Source organism: Sciurus carolinensis, chromosome 16 (assembly GCF_902686445.1).
Source record: "Sciurus carolinensis chromosome 16, mSciCar1.2, whole genome shotgun sequence".
In the NCBI taxonomy this organism is placed as follows: Eukaryota; Metazoa; Chordata; class Mammalia; order Rodentia; family Sciuridae; genus Sciurus; species Sciurus carolinensis.
The window spans coordinates 58,117,858-58,139,528 of record NC_062228.1 but is presented as its reverse complement, the minus strand read 5'-3'; the positions used below and the strand labels follow the sequence as shown (position 1 = coordinate 58,139,528).

At 38.8% G+C, this 21,671-nt stretch overlaps 1 protein-coding gene and 1 pseudogene across 1 annotated transcript; one reads left to right on the top strand and one right to left on the bottom strand.

The window, feature by feature from the left end:
- Positions 1-371: 371 nt before the first annotated feature.
- On the top strand, positions 372-17,610 carry Slc6a16 (solute carrier family 6 member 16). Its single transcript, XM_047527219.1, has 12 exons — positions 372-408; positions 444-617; positions 996-1,153; positions 1,310-1,436; positions 1,646-1,821; positions 2,062-2,172; positions 2,347-2,588; positions 13,541-13,727; positions 14,069-14,270; positions 14,410-14,569; positions 16,633-16,795; positions 17,005-17,610. The coding sequence occupies exons 1-12, from the start codon at positions 372-374 to the stop codon at positions 17,245-17,247; spliced, it is 1,980 nt and encodes a 659-aa protein (XP_047383175.1). The 3' UTR covers positions 17,248-17,610.
- Positions 6,721-10,729, bottom strand: LOC124966981 (60S ribosomal protein L37a-like; annotated as a pseudogene).
- Positions 17,611-21,671: the final 4,061 nt, after the last annotated feature.

The following is a 21,671-nucleotide window of genomic DNA, read 5'->3' as shown; positions in this document are numbered from 1 at the left end:
GTGGTAGTAGTGATAGAAAAGAGGTTTGGTTTAAGAAAGTGTTGAGAATTATCTTGGAACTCAATAAATTTTTAACTGTAAAACCTAAAATCTATAGTTTTTGATGTTCTTAAGGTCTACTCAGGAAGGTGAACCCTCTCTTGAAGAAGCCAGAGATGCTCCACACAGTCTTCCTGAGATGGAGATAGAGGTCCACCCTTCATTATCCTTTCTGGAAAATACCTCATCTACATTGACAAAACTTACTGATGGTAACCCAGAAATCCAAATTTTGGAAAGCAAGTACCCAGTCAGCTGGTCTGCTTCAGCCTCTGTTTCAGAGGGTCAGGATTTAGCAACCCGAACTGCAAAGGCTGAGGCCTGGGAGATCCATGCTTTTGAGGCTCAGGCCAGGGCCAGCCAACCCAAGCAAAATATTGTACCAGATGTGACAACCACCTCAGTCTTGAAACAGAAACACCTGAAGGAAAAGGTGAAAGTGACAAAGAAGGAAGATACCTTCCTTACGCGTCCACTCTGGCCCCAAAAATTTCATTATATCCTGACCCTGGTAGGCTACTCTTTGAGGCCATCTCAGCTCTGGAACTTTGTCTACCTCTGGATTCACAAAGGAGGCTGTAAGTAGATTACAAGGGACTAGAAGGACAGAGGACCTGTCCAGGCTTCAAATTTTAATATATCTGAGATATGTAGATGTTGGAGACTTGGTACTCTGGTATGAGGTGCCTGAATACTTAGGGGCATGAGAAGGGTAGAGGTGCGGGATAATGATAGGGCTGGAGTCCTGGTAATGGGTGGAATTGAAATTAGGCATCTGGATCTTCCAGAAATTAAGAATCAGAGGACTAGATGTGGGACTATGAGGTATGTGGAAAAAGATGAGCCCTGATGTTGAGAGATTGCTGGTGGTTATTGTGTCTTCCTGGACCTGCAAATAAGTCTGGGTACTGAAAGCCCAGATGGTTCTCAGAACCCCTCCTAAATCCTTTTCACAGGCAGCTTCTTCATGATCTACATCCTCATTCTGGTCTTTGCTGGGATTCCTCTCCTTTTCCTGGAGATGACTGTTGGTCAGATGCTGCAGCAGGGTAGCATGGATTTGTGGAAGATCATTGGCCCTTGGGCTGGTGGAGTGGGGTACACCAGCTTCATGGTGAGGAGCACCAGGTTCCCCAGGCCTACCTTAATACCCCACTCTCATCCCAGCTTCCATGGGTCAAGTCCCTTCAGTCCCTCAGTGCTCTGTCAGATCCCCTCCTTTTTCCCGTCCCTACTCTTCCTCCCCAGCCACCTCCTCCCTGGTCCCCAGGTGTGCTTCATCACCAGCATGTACACAAATGTGTTCAGTTCTTGGATCCTCTTCTACTTGAGCCACTCCTTCCAGTTCCCTGTTCCATGGGAGAACTGTCCCTTATTGAAGAATGCCAGTGACTTTGGTGAGAAGGAAGTGAAAGAGGAAGAGAAGGGGAAAACAAGTGGAAGGGAATTTGGAAGAGGAGAAAGGAGCAAGGAAGGAGGGACAAGGAAGAGGAAGACAGAAGGAAAAATAATTGGGAGGGTTGAGGAGGAGGGTAGTGAGTGGGAATAAAGAAGAGGGGAGGGGTTACCCTGTCGAGCAGGCATGCCCAAAGCCAGGTCCCTCCAGATCCGGACTGTGCACGGACGACACCCTCCATCTACTTCTGGTACCGGCAGACCTTGAAGGCCTCAGACAGGATTGAGGATGGTGGGCCGCCAGTCTTAAATCTGAGCCTTCCCTTATTTGTGTCCTGGTGTCTTATTGGTGCTTTTATCACCAATGGGCTCAAGTCCATTGGGAAGGTGAGCTGCCATTTTTGTATTCCTTTATATTCTCAGAGGCTCTAAGCCACTCCTCACTTCGTTACATGTTGATCTAATTTTTCACTCCTTCTGGACTCTTACTCCCAGTAGCCCCTGACTCCTACTGAAAGCTTTTTTAAAAACTCCTACTAATTCCTGACTCAAAACTTTTGATCCCTGCTGACTGTTGTTTGACTCCTACTGGCACATGATTGCTGATATTTCCTACTCTCAATTCAGGTAATGTATATCTTGGTACTACTTCCCTATTTCATCCTCTTCTGTTTCCTCATCCGGAGTCTACTGCTGGAGGGGGCAATATATGGCCTTCAACATTTGCTGGTTTCCAAGGTGAGTTATCTCTTCCTCAGTCCTCATCAGGCCTCAAAAGATATTGTGGCTGCCTGTTTTTAAGGCTTTATTTTCCTGTCATCTCATTCTGTGCCTCCCCCACCTTTCCCCAGCATTTCTGCTATAGTTGTTCTCTCCTTTAAATCCTCCTTATACTTGTCTTTTCCCTTTTAGGTGTCAGCTTTGTACAACATACATGTGTGGTCCCTAGCAGGGAGCCAAGTTTTGTTTCAGCTGGGCCTAGGCTTTGGCCCCATTGTCTCCTTAGCCTCGCACATGCCCCAGTCCAACAACTGTCTCATTGACACCTTCATCATGGCTGTGGTCAACGTGGTCACCTTATTGCTTATTACAGCTTTCATCCTCTCAGTGCTGGGCTTCTGGGCTACAAGCATCACATACCGCTGCAGTGAGAAGTAAGACCAGCTCCTTAATTGAGGGTCCCAGCCCCAGGGAACTTCAGAACTCAGAGACCTTAATCCTAAAGATGCTACAAAGACCCATACTTACACATCTCCACCTGAAATGTAATTGCAAATTGTTACTTTCCCCTATAGTGGAAACACACAGTGGAATCGTCTGTCATATTTTCAGAACCCTTTTCTAGCTCTAGAAATAGTGAGACTTAGAGGTTGCTTCCTATCTACCTCAGAGTGGATATGCTAACAGAGATTGATAAAAATGATAAACATTCAAATTACTCTGTTCCCACATACGCAAAATTATGTTTAAGACCACACCTATACAGAGAACCTTCCAGGGCCCTCCATTTCCTGAATTCTTAACTGTGGACTCCTAAATTGAGCAATTTCTGTTCATCTAGCATATTAAATTTAAAAGGATTCTCAGTACTAGAACCTTTATTGCCTGATAACTTCTAGTATTCTAATATTATTCTTAGGCTTTAATTCTAAAAACATCCATGAAGAATTTATGTATTCTAATTTATTTATTTATTTTAAAAGTATTGGAAATTGAATATAGGGCCTCATATGCTGGGCAAGTGCTCTATCACTGAGCTACATTCCTAGCCCTTGTTTTAAATTAACATATACTAATTGTACATATTTATGGAACATAGTGATGTTTTAATATACATATATATAATGTAATGATAAAATCAGGGTATTTACCATACTCAAACATTTATCATTTCTTGTGGTGAGGCCATTCAAAATCCTTTCTTCTAGTTACTTTGAAATAATACAACATTGGTAACTGTAATCACCTTACTGTGCAATAGAACATCAGTAATTGTATACCCACTGACATTTTCCCTACTATAAAAGCATTCTGAATACCACAGAGACTTGAATCAGACAACATTGCTTGTTTTCATTTAGGTTTCAGTTTTGGAGGGAGAAGGAGAAAGAGAAAGGAAGTAGATGCTAAGACAGTTACACTTTGTGATAACTGGTAGTAATAGTGGTGGAAAATCACTACAGAGGACAGAGCCATTAATTTCTGTCTCAGCAGTCAGATAAGGCCTTCCAGAGGAGATGAGATTATAGGTGTGTGTCATTGTGCCTAGTTTAGTGTCATGTTTTTGAAACCATCGCCAAATCAATGGTCCTGAATATTTGCCCCTATGTGCCCTTCTGAGTTCAAAAATAGTTTCAGCTCTTAAATTTAGCCTTTTGATGAATTTTGAATTCCTTTTTTGCATGGGGTGCAATTTAAGGGTTAAAATTCATTCTTTTGTGGGTAGAGGGCTAGTTATCTTAGCACCTTTTGTTGATGAAACTTTTTTTCCCAATTCAGTGATCTTGGCACCCTCGTTGAAAATTAACTGGCCACAGACATGAGGGTTTATTTCTGGCTCTTTATTCTGTTTCATTGTTTTATGTGACGTCCTCAAACCAGTACCATACTGTTTTTATTATGGTTATTTTGTAATAAATTTTGAAATTAGGATGTGTGAGCCTTCAAGTTTTCTTCTTTTTCAAGATGGGCAGGACTACAAGTTTGGGGTCAGTCTGGGCAACATAGCAAAACCCTGTCTCAAAATAAAACTTAAAAAGGGCAGGGAAATGTAGCTCTGTGATAGAGGTGGCCTTGGGCTCAATCCCCAGCACTCCAAAAGCAAACAAACACTAAAAGCACAGGCAAACAAAATAAAAATAGATAAATTGGATTTCATCAAACAACACTATGAAGAGAGTGAAAAGACAACCTAAAGTATGGGAGAAAATATTTGCAAATTATACATTTGACAAGATCTGGGATATATAAAGACAATCCGATCTTTAAAATGAACAAAGTATTAAAAAAGACTTTTCTTCAAAGAATATACACAAATGAACTGTAAACACATGAAAACATGTTCAATCTCATTAGTTATTAGAGAAATGCAAATCAGAGCCACAGTGAGATACCACTTCACATCTTCTAGGTTGGCTATAATTTTTTTTAAAAAGAAAAGTTTTGGTGAAAATGGAGAAATTAGAATCCTTGTACCATTGCTGGTTGTAGTATAAAATGGTAAAACTACTGTGAAGTTTAGCAGTCCTCAAAAATACTTTGTTGACCCAGCAATTCCATTCCTAAGAATTAAAAAGTAACTTGAACAGATACTTGCTGAAAGAAATTCTTCATCACATATCCAAGAGATATGTGAATGTTTATAGCAGCATCGTTTATAATAGCCAAAGGTAAAAACAACCCAAATTTCCATCAAAAAATGAATGGATAAACAAAATGCAGTACATATACACAATGGGTTACTCACCCATAAAAAGGAATTACATTCTGATATATGTTGTAACTCTAATGAATCTTGAAAACATTCTAAGTGAAATAAGCCAGACAAAAAAATAAATATTGTATGTTCATGAAATATTTAGAATAGATGAATATAGTAGACAGAAAAAGTAGATTAGAGGTTGCCAGAAGTTGGAAGGGAAAGCTGAGCATTACTGCTTAGTAAAATTCAAATTCACTCAACAACTTAAAATACTATTTTTCATTTATCAAGGCACAGAAGTTTAAAAGCTTGACAACCCATTCTGATGAGAAAGTAGGCACTCTCATTATTTTATTTTATATCATTTTGGTGCTGGGTATTGAACCCAAGGCTTCAGTAGACTTCAGGCTCTTTTTTTCTGTTTTCTCATCGATTAAACGACAACCCTAGAATTTACAGTATGCATTATTGATTTATCAATGTTAAAGGAAATCAGTACTGTACCCTTTTCTAAAACAAGGGACATAAAAATCTTTTTTTTAAGAATATTCTTTTAGATGTTGATAGACCTTTATTGTATCCATTTATTTTATATGTGGTGCTGAGAATCCCACCCAGTGCCTCACACAAGCTAGGCAAGTGCTCTACCATTAAGCCATATCCCCAGACCCCTAAAACTCTTTATATACATTTATAGTCATTCTTAACTTACATGTGAACTTTATATCATGTATTTTAATATCATATTTTTTTCTGGAACTTACATTGTTTTATTATGGAAAGTTTGATTAGATTTCCTACCTCCTATTTTACCATTTTCTTTTTAGTCTCTCTTGTAACCCAGGCCCTCCATTTATGATTTCCTTCTACTTGAAGAATATCCTTTCAGATTTTTTAGTGAGGGTCTGCTCATGAGAATTTCCTGTTTTTCTCTTTTGAAAATAAAATATCTTTATTTCAAAATATAAATCTGTTGTACCTACCTATAGATTGCTAGTGTGACAGGGCATTTTTACCCCAGCATATTGAAGAGAGACCACTCTCTGAGAGCTTTAATTGTGGTTGTTGAGGATTTAGCTGTCAGTTGGAAGGAAGGTAACCTGTATTTTTATCTTTTAAGATTGTTTATTTGACTTTCTATAATTTCATTATAATGTATGTAAGGGAGAATTCTTTTTATTTTCTAGAGTTCCTTTTGGCTTCTTGTATTTGTAGATTACTGTTTTTCATTTGCTTCAGAAATTCTTAGCCATTATTTGTTTACATTATTGCTTCTGCCTCATTAGTTCCCTCATGTTATTTATTAGACCTGTTCACCATACACACCAGGTCTCATAAACTGGCAATATTTTCTGTTTCCCTTACCTCTAACCCTAGTCAATCACTGTTTTCTAATACTATAGATTAGATATGTCATTAATACAGTAAATGGAATCATATTCTATTCTATGCATTCTCTTTTAAAATATTTTTTAGTTGTAGATGGACAGAATATCTTATTTATTTTTATGTGGTGCTGAAGATCAAACCCAGTACCCTGCTCTACCACTGAGCAACAACCCCAGTCCCATATTGTATGCATTCTTCCCCCCCCCCCCCCCCCAGTACTGGGGATTGAACTCAGGGGCACTTGACCACTGAGCCTCATCCCCACCCCTGTTTTGTATTTTATTTAGAGACAGGTTCTCACTGAGTTGCTTAGCACCTTGCTTTTGCTGAGGCTGGCTTTGAACTCGTGATCCTCCTGCCTCAGACTCCTGAGCTGCTAGGATTACAGGCATGTGCCACCACGCTCTGCTCTATGCATTCTTTTTTTGTTGTTGTTGTCATATAAATTAACCCATTTATTATAGGCCGGGGATGTCTCAAACGGTAGAAAGTGTCAGTTCATTCAGCCTTCTGATTGCAGACTTGACTGTGATGGCAGAAGTGGTGGTGTAGGTCCAGGCACCACCAGCCAATGTTTTCATGCAGGAACCACAGTGCCAGATCCCCACAGCCCATCTCTTTATCTTGGTTTTGCCACAGAAGGAGCAAGTGTACTTGGCATGCTGGTTGATTTCAGTTTTCTTCACCATCTTCCCGAGGGAGGCACCGGAGCGGGCCCCATATTTACTGAGATTCCAACCTTCTTAGTGCGTTTAGTCTATAGTTTTCCAGAAATTCAACCCTATGAAACTGGGGTCCCGTATGACCTCTATGCATTCTTATATCTGACTTTTACTTAGCACAGTGTTTCATTTTTATCTATATTACTGAATGTTTTAGAAGTTTGTTCCTTTTGGGGAGAGAGTTCTGGGGATTGAACCCAGGGGCACTTTATCACTAAGCTATATCCCCAGTCCTTTTTATTTTTTATTTCAAGACAGGGCCTTATTAAGTGGCCTCAAACTTATAGTTCTGCTTCAACCTCCCCATTTGCTGGGATTTTAGGCATGTGCCACCGTGGTTTAAACTTGTTTCTTTCTGCTAATTTTAGTATATTGAAGTACAATAGATTTGTGTGTACGGATCTTGCTAGACTCATTTATTGATTTCTTGTAACTTTAGGTTTTTGTACATACATGATCATGCTTGGCAAAAAACAAAACAAAACAAAACTTTTTCTTTCTAATCTTTTAAAAATTATTTAAATTAAATTTTGCTTTATAGGATTGGCTATAATCTCCAAGTCTGTTGGACAAGAGTAGGAGTAGGATATGTTTGCATTTTGCTATTCTCAGAGGGAAGTACCTGTATGTGTATTGTTGAAATTCCCCCTAGGTATCTTTTATCAGGTTGAAGAACTTCCATTCTGTTCCTAGTTTTCTGTGCTGAGATTTGGTTACATTTTTATTACATAATTATTGAAATGATTGTATATCCAACCATGATTTTCCTGTTTAGATATCTATCATCTTAATATTCTATCACCTTAAGTACATCCCATAAATTTTGATACAAAATAAGTATTAGCTGGATGCAGTGGCACACACCCAGTGGCTCTGGAGGCTGAGGCAGGAGGATGGCAAGTTCAAAGCTAGCCTCAGCAACTTAGTGAGGTCCTAGCAACTCAGTGAGACCCTGTTTCTAAATAAAATACAAAATAGGGCTGGGAATGTGGCTCAGTGGTCAAGTACCCCTGAGTTCAATCCATGGAACCATAAAAAAATAAATAAATAAGGAAAATAAGTACTTTTTTCTTCTAATTTCTTCTTTGCCCTTTGGTTATTTAGAAGTATTTTAAAATTTTTCCCAGTATTTGGGTTTTAACTCTTTTGTTGTTATTAATGATTTAAAATTCAGTGCCATTATTACTGGGTATGATGGTGCATACCTGTAATCCCAGCCACTTGGGGCTAAGACAGAATAACAAGTTTAAGGCCAGCCTCACCAACTTAGTGAGGCCCTAAGCAACCTGGTGAGACCCTGTCTCAAAATAAGATAAAATAAAATATTATAAGATAAAAGATTAGTGAATGTAGCTAAGTGGTAAAGCACCTCGAGTCCAACCCCAGTTGTTATTGTTGTTGTTGTTGTTCATCATCATCATCATTATCATATTTGATGTCATTACAGAAAATAGTTACGATTCCTTTATTTTACTTTATGACTCAGTGTATTGTCTATCTTGGGGAATATTCCATGAGTACTTTAGAAGAACATACATCCTGCAATTGTTGGATGGAGTGTCCTATAAATGCCAGTTAGATCAATATTTTTGATGTTTGTTGTTTAAGTCCATGTATGGAATATTTTGTCTACTTGTCCTTTCAGTTACTGAAAGAAGAGTGTTGACACCCAGCTATCAATGTGGATTTGTCTCTTTTTTTTTCTTTCTCTGTTCTGTCCATTTTTGCTTTACTGATTTGAATCTCTGTTACTATTATATACACATTGGAATTGTTATATCTTTATGACAGATGATTGACCTGTTTTGTCCTGTTTTTGCTTATGGAATATCTCTCTCTTCATCCTTGGTGTTTCTTGTTTGAAGTTTACTTTGTCTGAATATAACCACTTATTTGTGATTACTTGTGATTTGTGTGGCATATATTTTCCATTCCATTTACTTTTTTTTTTTTTTGGCAGTGCTGGTAACATTCTCAGGCTGCTATTAAGACTCTTTCTTCTGTACTGTTTTTCAGAAATTTTACTATCATATGTATTGTTTCATTTTTCTTTCTGTTTATCCTGGGGATGGAACCTAGGGCCTCATACATGCCAGGCAAGTGCTTTACCACTGAACTACATCCCCAGCCTTCCATTCCATTTGCTTTTAATCCATCCATCCATAGTTAGATGTGTTCTTACAGCCAGCATAGTTGTTTCTTACTTTTTTTTTTTTTTTTTTTTTTTTTTTTGCGGTGCTGGGGATTGAACCCAGGGCCTTGTGCTTGCGAGACAAGCACTCTCTATCAACTGAGCTATCTCCCCAGCCCTGTTTCTTACTTTTAAAAATCAGTATGATAATTGAATGCTTTGGTAATTTTATTTATTTTAATTATCAGTAAGGTTGGTTATATGCTTCCCCTCTTGCTGCTACTTTTCTTTTGTCCCATCTCTCCTTTGTTACGTTATTCCTCATTTCCTAAATAGATTGAGGATTTTTGTTTCTTTTTTCTTTCTTTTTTGCAGCAGTTGAGTCTAGCGCCTCATGCATGCTAGACTAGGCAATTGTTCTACCACTGACCTTTGTTCCCAGTCCTTATTTTAACTTTCAGATTCCTTTTAGTATTTGTTCTTGGTTTATTTACTACACCTCTTTGTTTTATGTGTTTAGTGGTTGCTATAGAGTTTGCAGTACACTTGTTTAACACATCAGAGACTTATTTAAGGTAATTTCTTACAGAATTTAAGATGATTATGACAATATACATTCACTCCCTCTTCCTGTACTTTCTATTATCATTGCTGTACATTTTTCTTCTCAGAACATTATAATACATTATTTTTGCTTTAAATAATGTATTTTAAATAAAAATTTTAAATGCGAAAAATGTCTCATATTTACCCAAATATTTACCATTTATGGCAGTATTCATTTCTTTGTGTAGATTCAAGTTTCCATCTGTATCTTCCTTTCTAAGAACTTTAAGACTTTCTGTAGTGAAGATCTACTGACAGTGAACTGTCTCAACTTGAGTGTATCTGAAAAGTATCTGAAAGTCTTTACTTTGTTTTCAGTTATAAAAATACATTCTTTTTTCCTGTTTTTTCTTTTGTTGGGGGGGGGTACTGGAAATTTAACCCAGAGGTGTTTAATCACTGAGCCACAACCTCAACTTTTTTTTTTTCTTTTTTTTGAGACAGGGTCTTGCCAAGTTGCTCAGGCTGGTCTTGAACTTTTGATCCTCTTCTTAACCTCTGGAGCTGCTGGGTTTACAGGTGTGTACCATTATGCTGAGCTTAAAAAATACAGTCTTATGAATATTTGAAGTATTCAGTTATGAAAGACTATTTCAGTGTAGAATTTTGGTTTGACAGTTTTTCCATTTCATCACTGTAATGATATAATTTCTTGTCTTAGTGCTTTGTTTCCGAATGCTTTCCTTTAGACATTCCCTTCTTTGTTGTACTCTAAGGTAAACATTCTCAGGCTGCTATTAAGACTCTTTTGTACTGTTTTTCAGAAATTTTACTATCATATGTCTTGTTTCATTTTTCTTTCTGTTTATCCTGCTTGGGATTTATTGAGCTTCTTGTAAACTGAGGATTTACAGTCTTCATCAATTTAGGAAAATTTCAAATCAGTATTTTTTTTCCAAATATTTTTATCCTATCCTTTTCTGGGAATCCAGTTAAACTTATTTTAGAATGCTTGTGATTGTTACACAGGTATCTGTCCTCTTTTTTTCATTATTTTTTTAATCTCCATATTACCTTTTGGACCATTTCTATGATTATTTTTTTCTTTTTTTTGGTACCATGGTTTGAACCCAGAGGCACTTAACCCAGAGCCACATCCCAGCTCTTTTTTGTATTTTGAGACAAGGTCTCACTAAGTTGATTAGGGCCTTGATAAGTTGCTGTTACTGTTTCTTCAAGATCTTCATTGATCTTTTTCTTCTTTGGTATCTAATCTACTGTTAATCTCATATGGAGAATTTTGCATTTCAGATATTGTATTTTAGTTTCTAGAACTTATATAGGTTCTTATATCTTCAGTTTCTTTACTTATTAGTTTGATGTTCTTCTTTAAATGCCTTAACATAGTTTTAATATCCTTGACTGCTGATGCCATCATCTCTCATTTATTAGTCTGTGTTATTCACTGATTGTTTCCTCTTGATAATGAATTACATTTTCTTCCTTCTTAATTTGTTTATTAACTTTTGCCTGAAGAATGAACTTTGTGAATTTTACATTTATGAGTGTCTGATTTTTATCACCTTCCTTTAATGAGTGTTGAACTTTGTTCTAGCAGGTAACATTATTTATGATACATTTTGATTTTTTTTTTTTGAGATAGAGTTTCCCTGTATTATCCAGGCTGACCTCAAACTTCTGGACTGAAGCACTCCTCCCACCTCAGCCTCTATAGTAGTTGGAACTACAGGTGCATATCACCATGCCTGGCTGATCCTTTTGAGGCTGGTTTTTAAGTTTCATTAAAGTGGATCTAGAGATGCCTTTTTTCCCCCCAGGTAGCTCAGTTCTACTGCTGAGACTTGGCCCTTCTGGGATTTCTACAGAATAACTCACTTAGAACTTGGATGTTCTCCATTTATTCTTTACATGCCCTTGGGGATGTTCACCCTATACACGTACATCTTAATATTCAGCAAAGACTCAAGAAGACGTCTTTGAAAATTTCTGAAATATTTCCTCATAGCTATATCTCCTCCAGAATTCTTGCCTGCATCTTCCAGCTTCTTTGGCCTCCCTGTACACCATCATTGTCTCCTCACTGAGACCACCATGCTTTTCTTGCAATCTTTTTTAAAATTGCTTTTTTAGATGTAGATAGACCTTTATTTTATTCATTTATTTATATGTGGTGCTGAGAATCGAACCCAGTACTTCACACATGCTAGGCAAACGCTCTACCACTGAGCCACAGTTGTAGCTTTTTTCTTGCACTCTTGCTTCCTGTTCTGCAGACTAGAATGTGCCATCAGGCAGAAAACTAGGGTGATTGTATGACACATGTCAGTGAATTGCTTTTTTATTTCAGGAATCAAAGTCCTACTATGTGTCTGTTATCTGAGATCTATAAACAGTTATTTTTGTTTAACTGTTTAGTTGTTTACAATGGTAGGGTAAATCAGGTCCCTGTTACTCCACTGTGACTGAAAGTAGTAATACCCACTGAATTTTGCATTACAGTTATTTTATTTCAAGAGGTTCTGTTTAGTTTTTAAAAATCTTCATGATAAATTTATAATTTCTTATTTTCTAAAAAGGTTTTCTATTTGTTAATATAATTTTAATATAATCCTTGATAATTCTAACATTTGGAAGTCATCATAGATCTTATCTTTACTGCCTTGTTCCTGGTGGTTATTGCTCAAGGTGTTTTGTTTTTCTGTATCTGGTTGTCTTGGACTGTGTTCTTCTTATTTGTTTATCTTGGAGGACCACTGTAGAAATTCTTAAAGGCCTATCAAGTCGTATTCTTCCAGAAAGATTTTTCCTTCTACTTGATGCGTGTAGGGGCATTGGAAAGGGACTGCTTGAAACTCAGTTCTTGGGTTAAGCTTTGGTGACAATCAAGGCAAACATTGGGCTTCAAATTTAACAATTCAGAAACTAAAAATTTCCCCTTGTTTTGCTCATTTCTGAAACAACTTTCCTTGCACACCCTGTTGTGTGGAAGGACTGGATGCAAGCTCCTAGGTCATTTTTATACTGAAGGTGTAACCCTTTGGATTTAAGAGGGATCTTCTGATGTGGGCAGGCTCTGGCATTTGATATCTGGTTTCTGTGCCTTTTATATCTAAAAGGTCATGAAAGTGGAAAATGCAGGTACAGTTTCATGTATTTAGCATATGCCTTCAGGATAAAATGTCTTAAAATGTCTTTGGAAGTCCTTCTGCTCTTTTCTGTACTTCAGTTTTTATCTGACAATTTCTTATTATCCTGTCAAAAAAAATTTTTTTTGGTACCTGGGATTGAACCTAGGGGCACTTACCACTGAGCCACATCCCCAGCCCTTCTTTTATTTTTTATTTTGATACTGGGTCTCCTTAAGTTCTTAGGGCCTTTCTAAGTTGCTGGGGATTACTTTGAATTTGAGATCCTCCTATCTAGCCTTCTGAGCTGCTGGGATTTACAGGCACGTGCCAACACATCTGGCTGTCAACATTTTTTTATTATTTTAAGAAGATTAAAAATATTTTGCATCCTTCCTTTTGGGGTATACTGAAGGTTCAAACCAGGGGCACTTTACCACTGAGTCACATTCCCAGCCCTTTATTTTTTATTTTGAGACAGAATCTCACTAAGTCACTGAGGTTAGACTTGAACTTGAGATCCTACTGCCTCACAGCCTGGGATATACTCTGGTCACAGTTCTTCAGACTCACACAAACTAATTCATGGCTGTGAAGTTGGGTGCCTTTTGGTTTCTCCCCAGACTCTACCTTGCCTAGATCAGTAATGCTAGGCTAGTGAATACCTTTCTCATCTGGAGGACAAGGGAAAAGGGGAGTTCATCTCCTAAGGGGCCAAAGGATTCTATTTGATTCAATCCCCTGTCCTTAGGAATGTGGAAACACTTATAAAGCTGATAAAACTGGGGAAATTGCCTCCTGAGGCTTCTCCCCCTGCTGATCTGCGGGATAACCCAGCCTCCATCTATAACACCTGGCTCAACAGCCTTCCCCAGGATATCAAGAACATGGTCCTCAGCTATGTACCTGAGTGCAACATCAAGGATCAGTTTTTGCAGGTCAGTAGAGATATTTGAAGGCATGGCATGTGTTCTTCAAAGTCTTCTGCACAGTAGAAATTTCAGCTTTTATTAACACCAGAAAAAAAAAAAAATCCCAGAAGCACCAAGATAACCTGCAGCCCTGTTAATGCAAAGAACTATGGCTCACAAATACTTTTCTATTGGTAATGCTAGGTGGATTGGTTTTCCATGTTAGAGGGTTAGCTTGGAGATCTGATTTTCTCAGTGATTCAGGGATTTCAGGCAGTTTTCCAGAAAAGGCAGAACATATCTTTCTCTATTTTTATGGTCATTGTTAAGTTCAAGGACACTAACTTCTGCCCTTTTTCTCCTTGCAGATTAATGAGAACCAGAACTTTGCATTTGTGGCCTTTGCTGAATACACATCATTTCTTCCCTGGTCTGCCTTTTGGTCTCTCCTCTTCTTCCTGTTCTTGCTGTTTCGGGAGCTGGGTGTCATGGTAGGATTCATGCAGGGCATCATTATCCCACTCCAGGACACCTTTTCTTCCCTCAGAAAACATACAACACTGCTCACAGGTACTCTGACCTATGTTCCTATTCCCACCCATGACCCTGACTCCATTGAGACTTATCCAGTTTTGGTCTATGACCACCTTTTAGCCCTTGTCATCTAGCAAGACCTTTGATCTTGATTTAGACCCAATGTTTCCTCCAGTGGGTATCTCTATGCTCCTGTACCTGTGTGGCCTCTTCTTCACTCGACCTCCAGGCATCTACTTCATGAGACTGCTGAGTGAATACTGGACAGTTCTCCCCATCTTCTTCATTGTCATATGTGAAAACATTACTGTAGCCTGGGCTTATGAGGCCACGAGGTGATGTCCTAGCCCTAGGCTCCTATAGGGTGGGTCTGTAGGGAAGGTGGACCCCCTTCTGGTTGCCTTTGCTCTCACCCAACTAGAGTGACATAGGGATCCTTAATTTCAGGGTCTTCTGAGAAATCTGTTCATTTTTTCATTTAACATATCTTTTGAGTCCTTCATGTGCATCAGACACTGTTTTAGTTACCAGGGATAGGCATTGAATAAAACAAACTTCCCTGTCCTCACAGAACTTACATTCTAGTGCTATCTAGTATTATCTAGATAGGCGATAACCAAATAAGGTAACAAAAATAAGTGACAGGAGGAAATCAAAGGATAAGGTAAGATGATCCAGAGTAGGAATGCATGTGAGCACAAATTCAGATAGGACTGCAGGGAATGCCTTTCCCTTCCCTGCAATGTAAGATGACATGTGAGTAGACTCCTGAGTGAAATGAGGGTGGGAACCATGACAAGGTTTTGAGAAAGAGTATTCCAGGCAGGGAAACAATAAATACCAAGGCCTGAGGAAGCATCATGCTTCAAGTTTTTGTTGAAAAGGAGGTCAGAGAGGCTAGAATAGAATGTTAAGAGATGAGACCAGCGAGGTAACAGGACGACCTTGTAAGCTATGACAGGACTTACCATTTTATGCAGAATAAAATATGAAGCATTGGAAGGCTTGAGTAGGGCACTAACATTATTAGATTTATTTTTTAAAAAGAGATCTATGACTGGATGTGGTGGTATACACCTGTAATCCCAGCAACTTGGGAGGCTGAGGCAGGAAGATTGCAAAGTTCAAGACCAACCACAGCAACTTAGTGAGGTCCTAAGCAACTTAGCAAGATCCTGTCTCAAAAAAAAAAAAAAAAAAAAGTAAAAAGAACTGAGAATGTGACTCAGTGGTTAATTACCTCTGGATTCAATCCCTGGTACCAAAACTTAAAAACTAAAAGTAAATAAAATGATATCTATAATGTGTGGAGGAGGATAGACTGAATAGTCAAGTGAAAACAAGGAAAAGAACTGGGAGCTATGTAATAGTCCAAGTAAGAACTAACAATGGCTGGGTTAGGGTGGTAAAGGTATAGTTTGAGAGAAGTGGTCTGATTTTGGAAGGTAAAGCTACAGGGAAAGGGGACAAGATAATCAGGGACTGGGACCTAGAAGACATAACTATGGAATGGAAGAGAACAGTCGAAACAAAGTACAAGGGACTCCTGAGGCTGACACGTGGATCATTGAAGTGCAGGGTTTGGGAATGACATGTGCAAGGTTTGGGAATGACATTTGCTGATGATAGTAATTCTTGGAGTTAGTTCACTCACTTATTAACTCATTCAACAAATATTCCTTGAGACAGAAAAGCATTGTACTAGGATATAAATTAATGAGGTTGAGCACAGAGACCAAAGGGGATATAAACAGACAATCCCAGTAAGAGTTGTTAAGTCCACAGTGGAGGTAACTGGAAGCACTTATTAAAGAGTGTAGGTGGTTTTAAGTCTTAAGGAAAACTGGAGCCTTAGGAAAGGTGTTCTAGAAGGGAGGATGCTTGAGCAGAGTCTGAATAGATGAATAGGCAGAGAAAGGTAGATTGGCATTCTAGGCCAAAGGGCCTTATCTGTATATTTATTGAGATCGAGAGTATATACTAAAGGAGGCTGGCTTTGTTACTAGAAGAAACTAGGGTAAGTTCTCTGAGGGCCAATTGTTTCATTAATTTTTTTTCTTTTTTTCTTTTTTGGTTTGTGTTGTTCATTTCTGGGTATCCAGCATCTAGAAAATTTTCTGGCACATATTTGTGGGGTAAATGAAAGGGATGTGGCTTTTATCCTGATAGGACATGGAAGTTGTTTGAACAGTAGAGGGGTGTTTGAAAAGTTTTCTTGGTTTGGGATAGAAGACAGATACTTCTTAGAGGACAAAAGAGGATGAGATTTGAAATAAGCAGGGGATTAGAAGTGGGATAGAATATTTGAAATATGCTAAAGTTGGGCTGGCCTTGCCCCCATGGTGGAGGAAGGCCTGACTGGGCCACCACCCTTTTTTTCTTTTTTGTTCTTCCACAGGTTCCTTGCAGACATGGCTGTCCTGTTGGGCATCCCCATTCCCTCCATCTGCGGTAGGCTGTGGTGCTATGTTTCTCCAGTTGTGCTGCTAATCCTGTTTGTGACCACCCTGGTTGACCTCAGTATGAAGTCTATGACCTACATGGCCTGGGACTCAGTTGGTGTGAGCCTCCCTCCCCAAACCCAGGAGCCCCAGGGAGTGGGGCCAGATTTTTAGTCCCCTCTTGACTGAAGGACCTGGTCATCGCCATTCTACTCCCTGAGGACTCATTAGTCTTCTGCCTTGGTTCCCTTTCCACCTTTCCCCTCCACATTTCTTTCACTTCTTCTGGGAACTTTGATATCCTAAACCCCTTTCCTATCTCTCCACAGTCAAAAGAAGTGCTTCGACAATACCCATCATGGGGACTAATCTTGGTCATCATCCTTTTTCTCATTGTCATCCTCCCAGTCCCTACATACTTTGTATACTGTCTCACCAGTGGGATTCCCTTCAAGTACAAGAGTAAGGACAGGCTCGTGGTATTCTCCAAATCTCCACCCCTAAGTGACAAACCAGTGCCCAGTGAAAAGGTACAAAAGGAGGAAATTCTACAAGACGATGAAACAAAGTGACGATCAACTCATCTTCTCACTTCCTGTGTTCATTTAGCCTGGCATCACACGTCTTTCAAAATAGATAATTACAGGCAACTCTTCATGACATTTTGCTACTGTTGATGTCCATGGGGGAGGGGCATTATTTGAGAGGCAAATGTGACCTGGCTTTGTAGCTCCTCTCCTGGGTCCCATCTTCTCTGGTTACCACTGTCATTGTGTTTTTCCCAGCCCCTTCTTTGACACACACACACACACACACACACACACACCCATGCATAATTCATATACACTACTGGCTTTGCCTGCTAAACCTGCTGCTTCTGGTTTGCTGGTCTCGTGGAATGGAGATGGAAGAGTAGTACTGTTGGTCAATAAATAAGTCCATTGGAACTCCCAAGTGCTGAGTGTGAGATTTTGTTTTTCTATAGATGTTTCAGGTGTTCAGTCTTCCCTTCATAACGCCTCCATTCTTCCTAGAGCTAAATATTTAGCCCCACATTCCTGCCCTCCCCTTTCCCTGGCAAATCCAGCTGCTAGATTACCAAACTTGCCTTATCCAGTGTCTGGTCTTTAGTCAAGGAAAACCTAGGAAGTAATGGCTTCAACAAAGATGGGAAAGATATTAGTACTCTTGCTACTGAGAATGGCAATCCTATCATAGGTCTGAAACTCGTTTATTTGTTTATTAGCACCAGGGATTGAACTCAGGGGGTGCTTAAATACTGAGCCACATCCCCAGTCCATTTTTTTATTTTGAGACATGTTTCACTAAATTGTTTAGGGCCTTGCTAAGTTGCTGAGGCTGGTCTTGAACTTGTGATCCTTCTGCCTAAGCCTCCCAAGCTGCTGGGATTATAGGTGTGTCCCACTGTGCCTACCCTAAAACTTATTTTTAAAAAGTTTGTACCAGTGGTTCCAACACTGTTGTGTCTAGGTGCATCTGTAAGTCAGTGCACACTTTGGGGAACGACTAAGTTGTATTGCTGAGCCCACCAAGGATCTCATAATTACTTAATAAGAGTCATCACTGATGGTTTTACCATGGGGATAAGTCAGATGAATTTGCCTAGCAGATGATAACTGGGTGGGTCTACTGGAACTTGTGGGAGGGACTCCAAAAGGAGACTGAACCAAAAACGGGATGGGAGCTGTGGGTAGAAGTAACGGATTCCCAGAGATCCAGGAAGTAGATTTCCCTCAAATGCTTAAAGATCCCATGATTTTGGGTTGCTCAGGATCCACAGGTAAGTTTCTGAAGGAAACGAAGATAGCTCCAACCATTGTCCGGTGGGACTCCAGTGTGGGCCCAGTATGTGCAAGGAGAAGGTATTAGAAGTCTCTAGATCTCTTAAATTTCAATCTCAAGCTGAAGATGGGAGGGCTGGAGGGTATGTGAACTTCTGCGTCCCCATCCGTCGGTTCCTGTAGCTTGTAGCCCCGCCCCCATTTCATCCCCTCCCCCTTGAATCCAAACGATTTGTGTGCTTGGAGACTCTTGAGTCGGGTAAGGTGGGGATGGGACAGAGAAGGCAGTGGTGACCTCCTAGTCACATACTCTGGGCCTTCAGCGTCCTTCCTTTTGGGAAACTAGGCACTCCTCACCTTTTCTGCCCCACCCATATCCATTTCCAGCTTTGGGGATGGAACCTTTAGGAGCGGTATTGAAAAGTAGGGGTTTACCGGATAAAACAATCAGTGTAGAATGAAGACCTTGATGTAAGTGTCTCTTCCACTGAATTTTTCTTTCCTCAAAGCACGTGTTCATTGTCTTTTGGCACCTAACCACAGGCTGTGTGGGAATATCCCACATTGCTATAGGGCATACTGATTGAGTGATAGGAAGGCAGATTTCCATCACAGGTACCTCTCTGTATAGCTCTGGGGATCCACATTGTCTACAGTTGGTTTCTTGTACCCTGAGTTGATTAGAGGATTTTCTTTGGGATCACATGGAATCTCTAGCCTTGTTAAGCAAGATGGAGCCAAATACTTTGGTAGGATGTTATTACACGTCTTCACTTTATTCACACAATGGTATTATCATCCTCAATTTTCATTAGGGGCCCTAGCAGAAAGGGGGGATCACACACAGTGAGTCAGGGATAGAGTCTGACAAGAATTGGTATATTCTGTCTTCCCTTTTTATTTTGAAAATTTCCAATACATGAAAAAGAATAACATAACAAATTTCTATGTTCTCATCACCCAGCTTCAATAACTCATCACCAATCTGTTTTCATCTTTCCTCTATCCACTGTATGTCTCCCCATTATTTTGAAGCAAATTCCAAATTAATCATTTTGTCTATAGATATTTCAGTATGTATCTAAAAATTAAGAACTTATTTTTAAAAATCCACAAAACTATTATCACACCCAAAATAATAGCAATTATTTAATGTTGTCAAATATTACCACAGCAGTATTTGGATTTTCCTGTCTCATAATTTTTTTCTGGTTAAACTATTTTTTTAACAGTCTTATTAAGATAATTCACACATCACACCACCCATTAAAGTATACAGTCCTATAGCTTTTAGTGTATTCACCGGGAGTTGTGCATTCAAAACTACAGCCAGTGTTAATACATTTTCATTACCCCCAAAAGAAACTACATCTTTTAGCTATTACCCTCCCATACTTCTTCGGCTTCTTTTCCCTTCCCCAACTTTAGGCAATCACTAATTTCTTTTCTATCTCTATATAGATTTACCCAACTTATCAGGATATTTCATGTAAATTAATATATATATATATAATATTTAGTCCTTTGTGACTGGCTTTTTTCCCTTAGCACAGTATTTTCAGTTTATTTGTATTGTAGCATGTATCAGTGCTTCATCTCCTTTTATTACTGAATTCCATTATATGGGTATACCATATTACTCATCCTTTTATAAATTAATGGATATTTTGTGTTATTTCTCTTTTCAGCTATAATGAATAACATTGCTATGTATGTTCATGTAAGAGTTTTTGTGTGGACATTATTTCTTTTGGGTATATACTTAGGAGTGGAATTGCTGGATCATGTGGCAGCTCTTTTTTTAACTGTTTGAAGAAGTATCTCATTTTTTAAAAATTTGTTTGAATCAGCATCCAAATAAAGTTCATGTGGTGCTATATCTTTTAAGACCCTTTTTATCTATAGGTACCCCCCCTCTTTTTTTCCCCCTTGTAATATATTGTTTGCTAAAACTGGATTATTTGTTCTTTAGAATTTCCAACCATCTAGGTTTTGCTTTTCTTCTCTGTGCGAGGCATTTAGCATATTCTTCTGTCCCTTGTTGTATTTTTTATAAATTAGTAGTTAAATCCAGAAGTTGATTAGTCTTATGTCTAGTGTTCTGACAAGAATATTTCCTGATTGGTTTTATGTACTTTTTTTTTTTTTTTTTTTGTACCGGGGATTGAACTCAGGGGCATTCAACCACTGAGCCACATCCCCAGCCCTATTTTGTATTTAATTTAGAGACAGGGTCTCACTGATTTGTTTAGCACCTTGCTTTTGCTGAGGCTGGCTTTGAACTTGTGATCCCCCTGCCTCAGCCTCCCGAGCTGTTGGAATTATAGGCGTGTGCCACTGTGCCCCCTGGTTTTATGTACTTTTAACAGAAGGTAAAAAATGTCTGACTGTTTCTCTCTCTGATATTGGCAGCCACTGATCATTGTCTAGCCCAGTGTGTTTACTAGAGATGATACAGTGGTGGTACTCTAAGTTTTTCATTCCTTGTTTTATATTACTGATTGGAATACTTAGAGAAGAGAAACGTCTCATTAAACATTTGTTACCCTGGCATGCAGCCTGCACAGGAAAGGCATGAAATGTTGATTCTTTACCTTTAGTTACCAGTTTAAAAAACTAGGTTTGTTGCCTGATACCATCCAAATATGATTAGTAATATTTCCCTTTTTTTAGGATCTTTATGAGCTCAGAGATTTAAACATTTGGTGTGTTTTGGTCCATTGCAGATGTTCTGTTGATGCTCAAATCATCTCATCTCTTGCCTATGGGAGTCTCTTCACATTGATTCCTGAGTCCTTTTGACAAGTTTCCAGTAGTCTTTAATAATTTCTCTACTTTCTGACATAACTGTATGTTCCAGGATTAATTTATACATTTTGTACGCCAGATCTGAATTTAAGTATTTTTCCAAGGACACCTGGTTCCTTTTAGTGGGAAGTGGTAAATGGGAGAACACCGTTATGTGCCTGAGGTATTCATTGCTACTATGTTGATCACTGTTTCTAAGCCTTTTCAATAAAGCTAGATAATACTTTTTCCCCTAAAATACAATGTATCATAAATTTATACTTTTTAGTTTCAAGTTCTGAACTATGAGGTTTTATTTAGTCTCTTCAGTCTTACTTTTATGTATATTTTTCTGTGGTGGTTTGGACTTCTCATATTTCAGCTAGAAGTTAGTGCCCATAGACTTC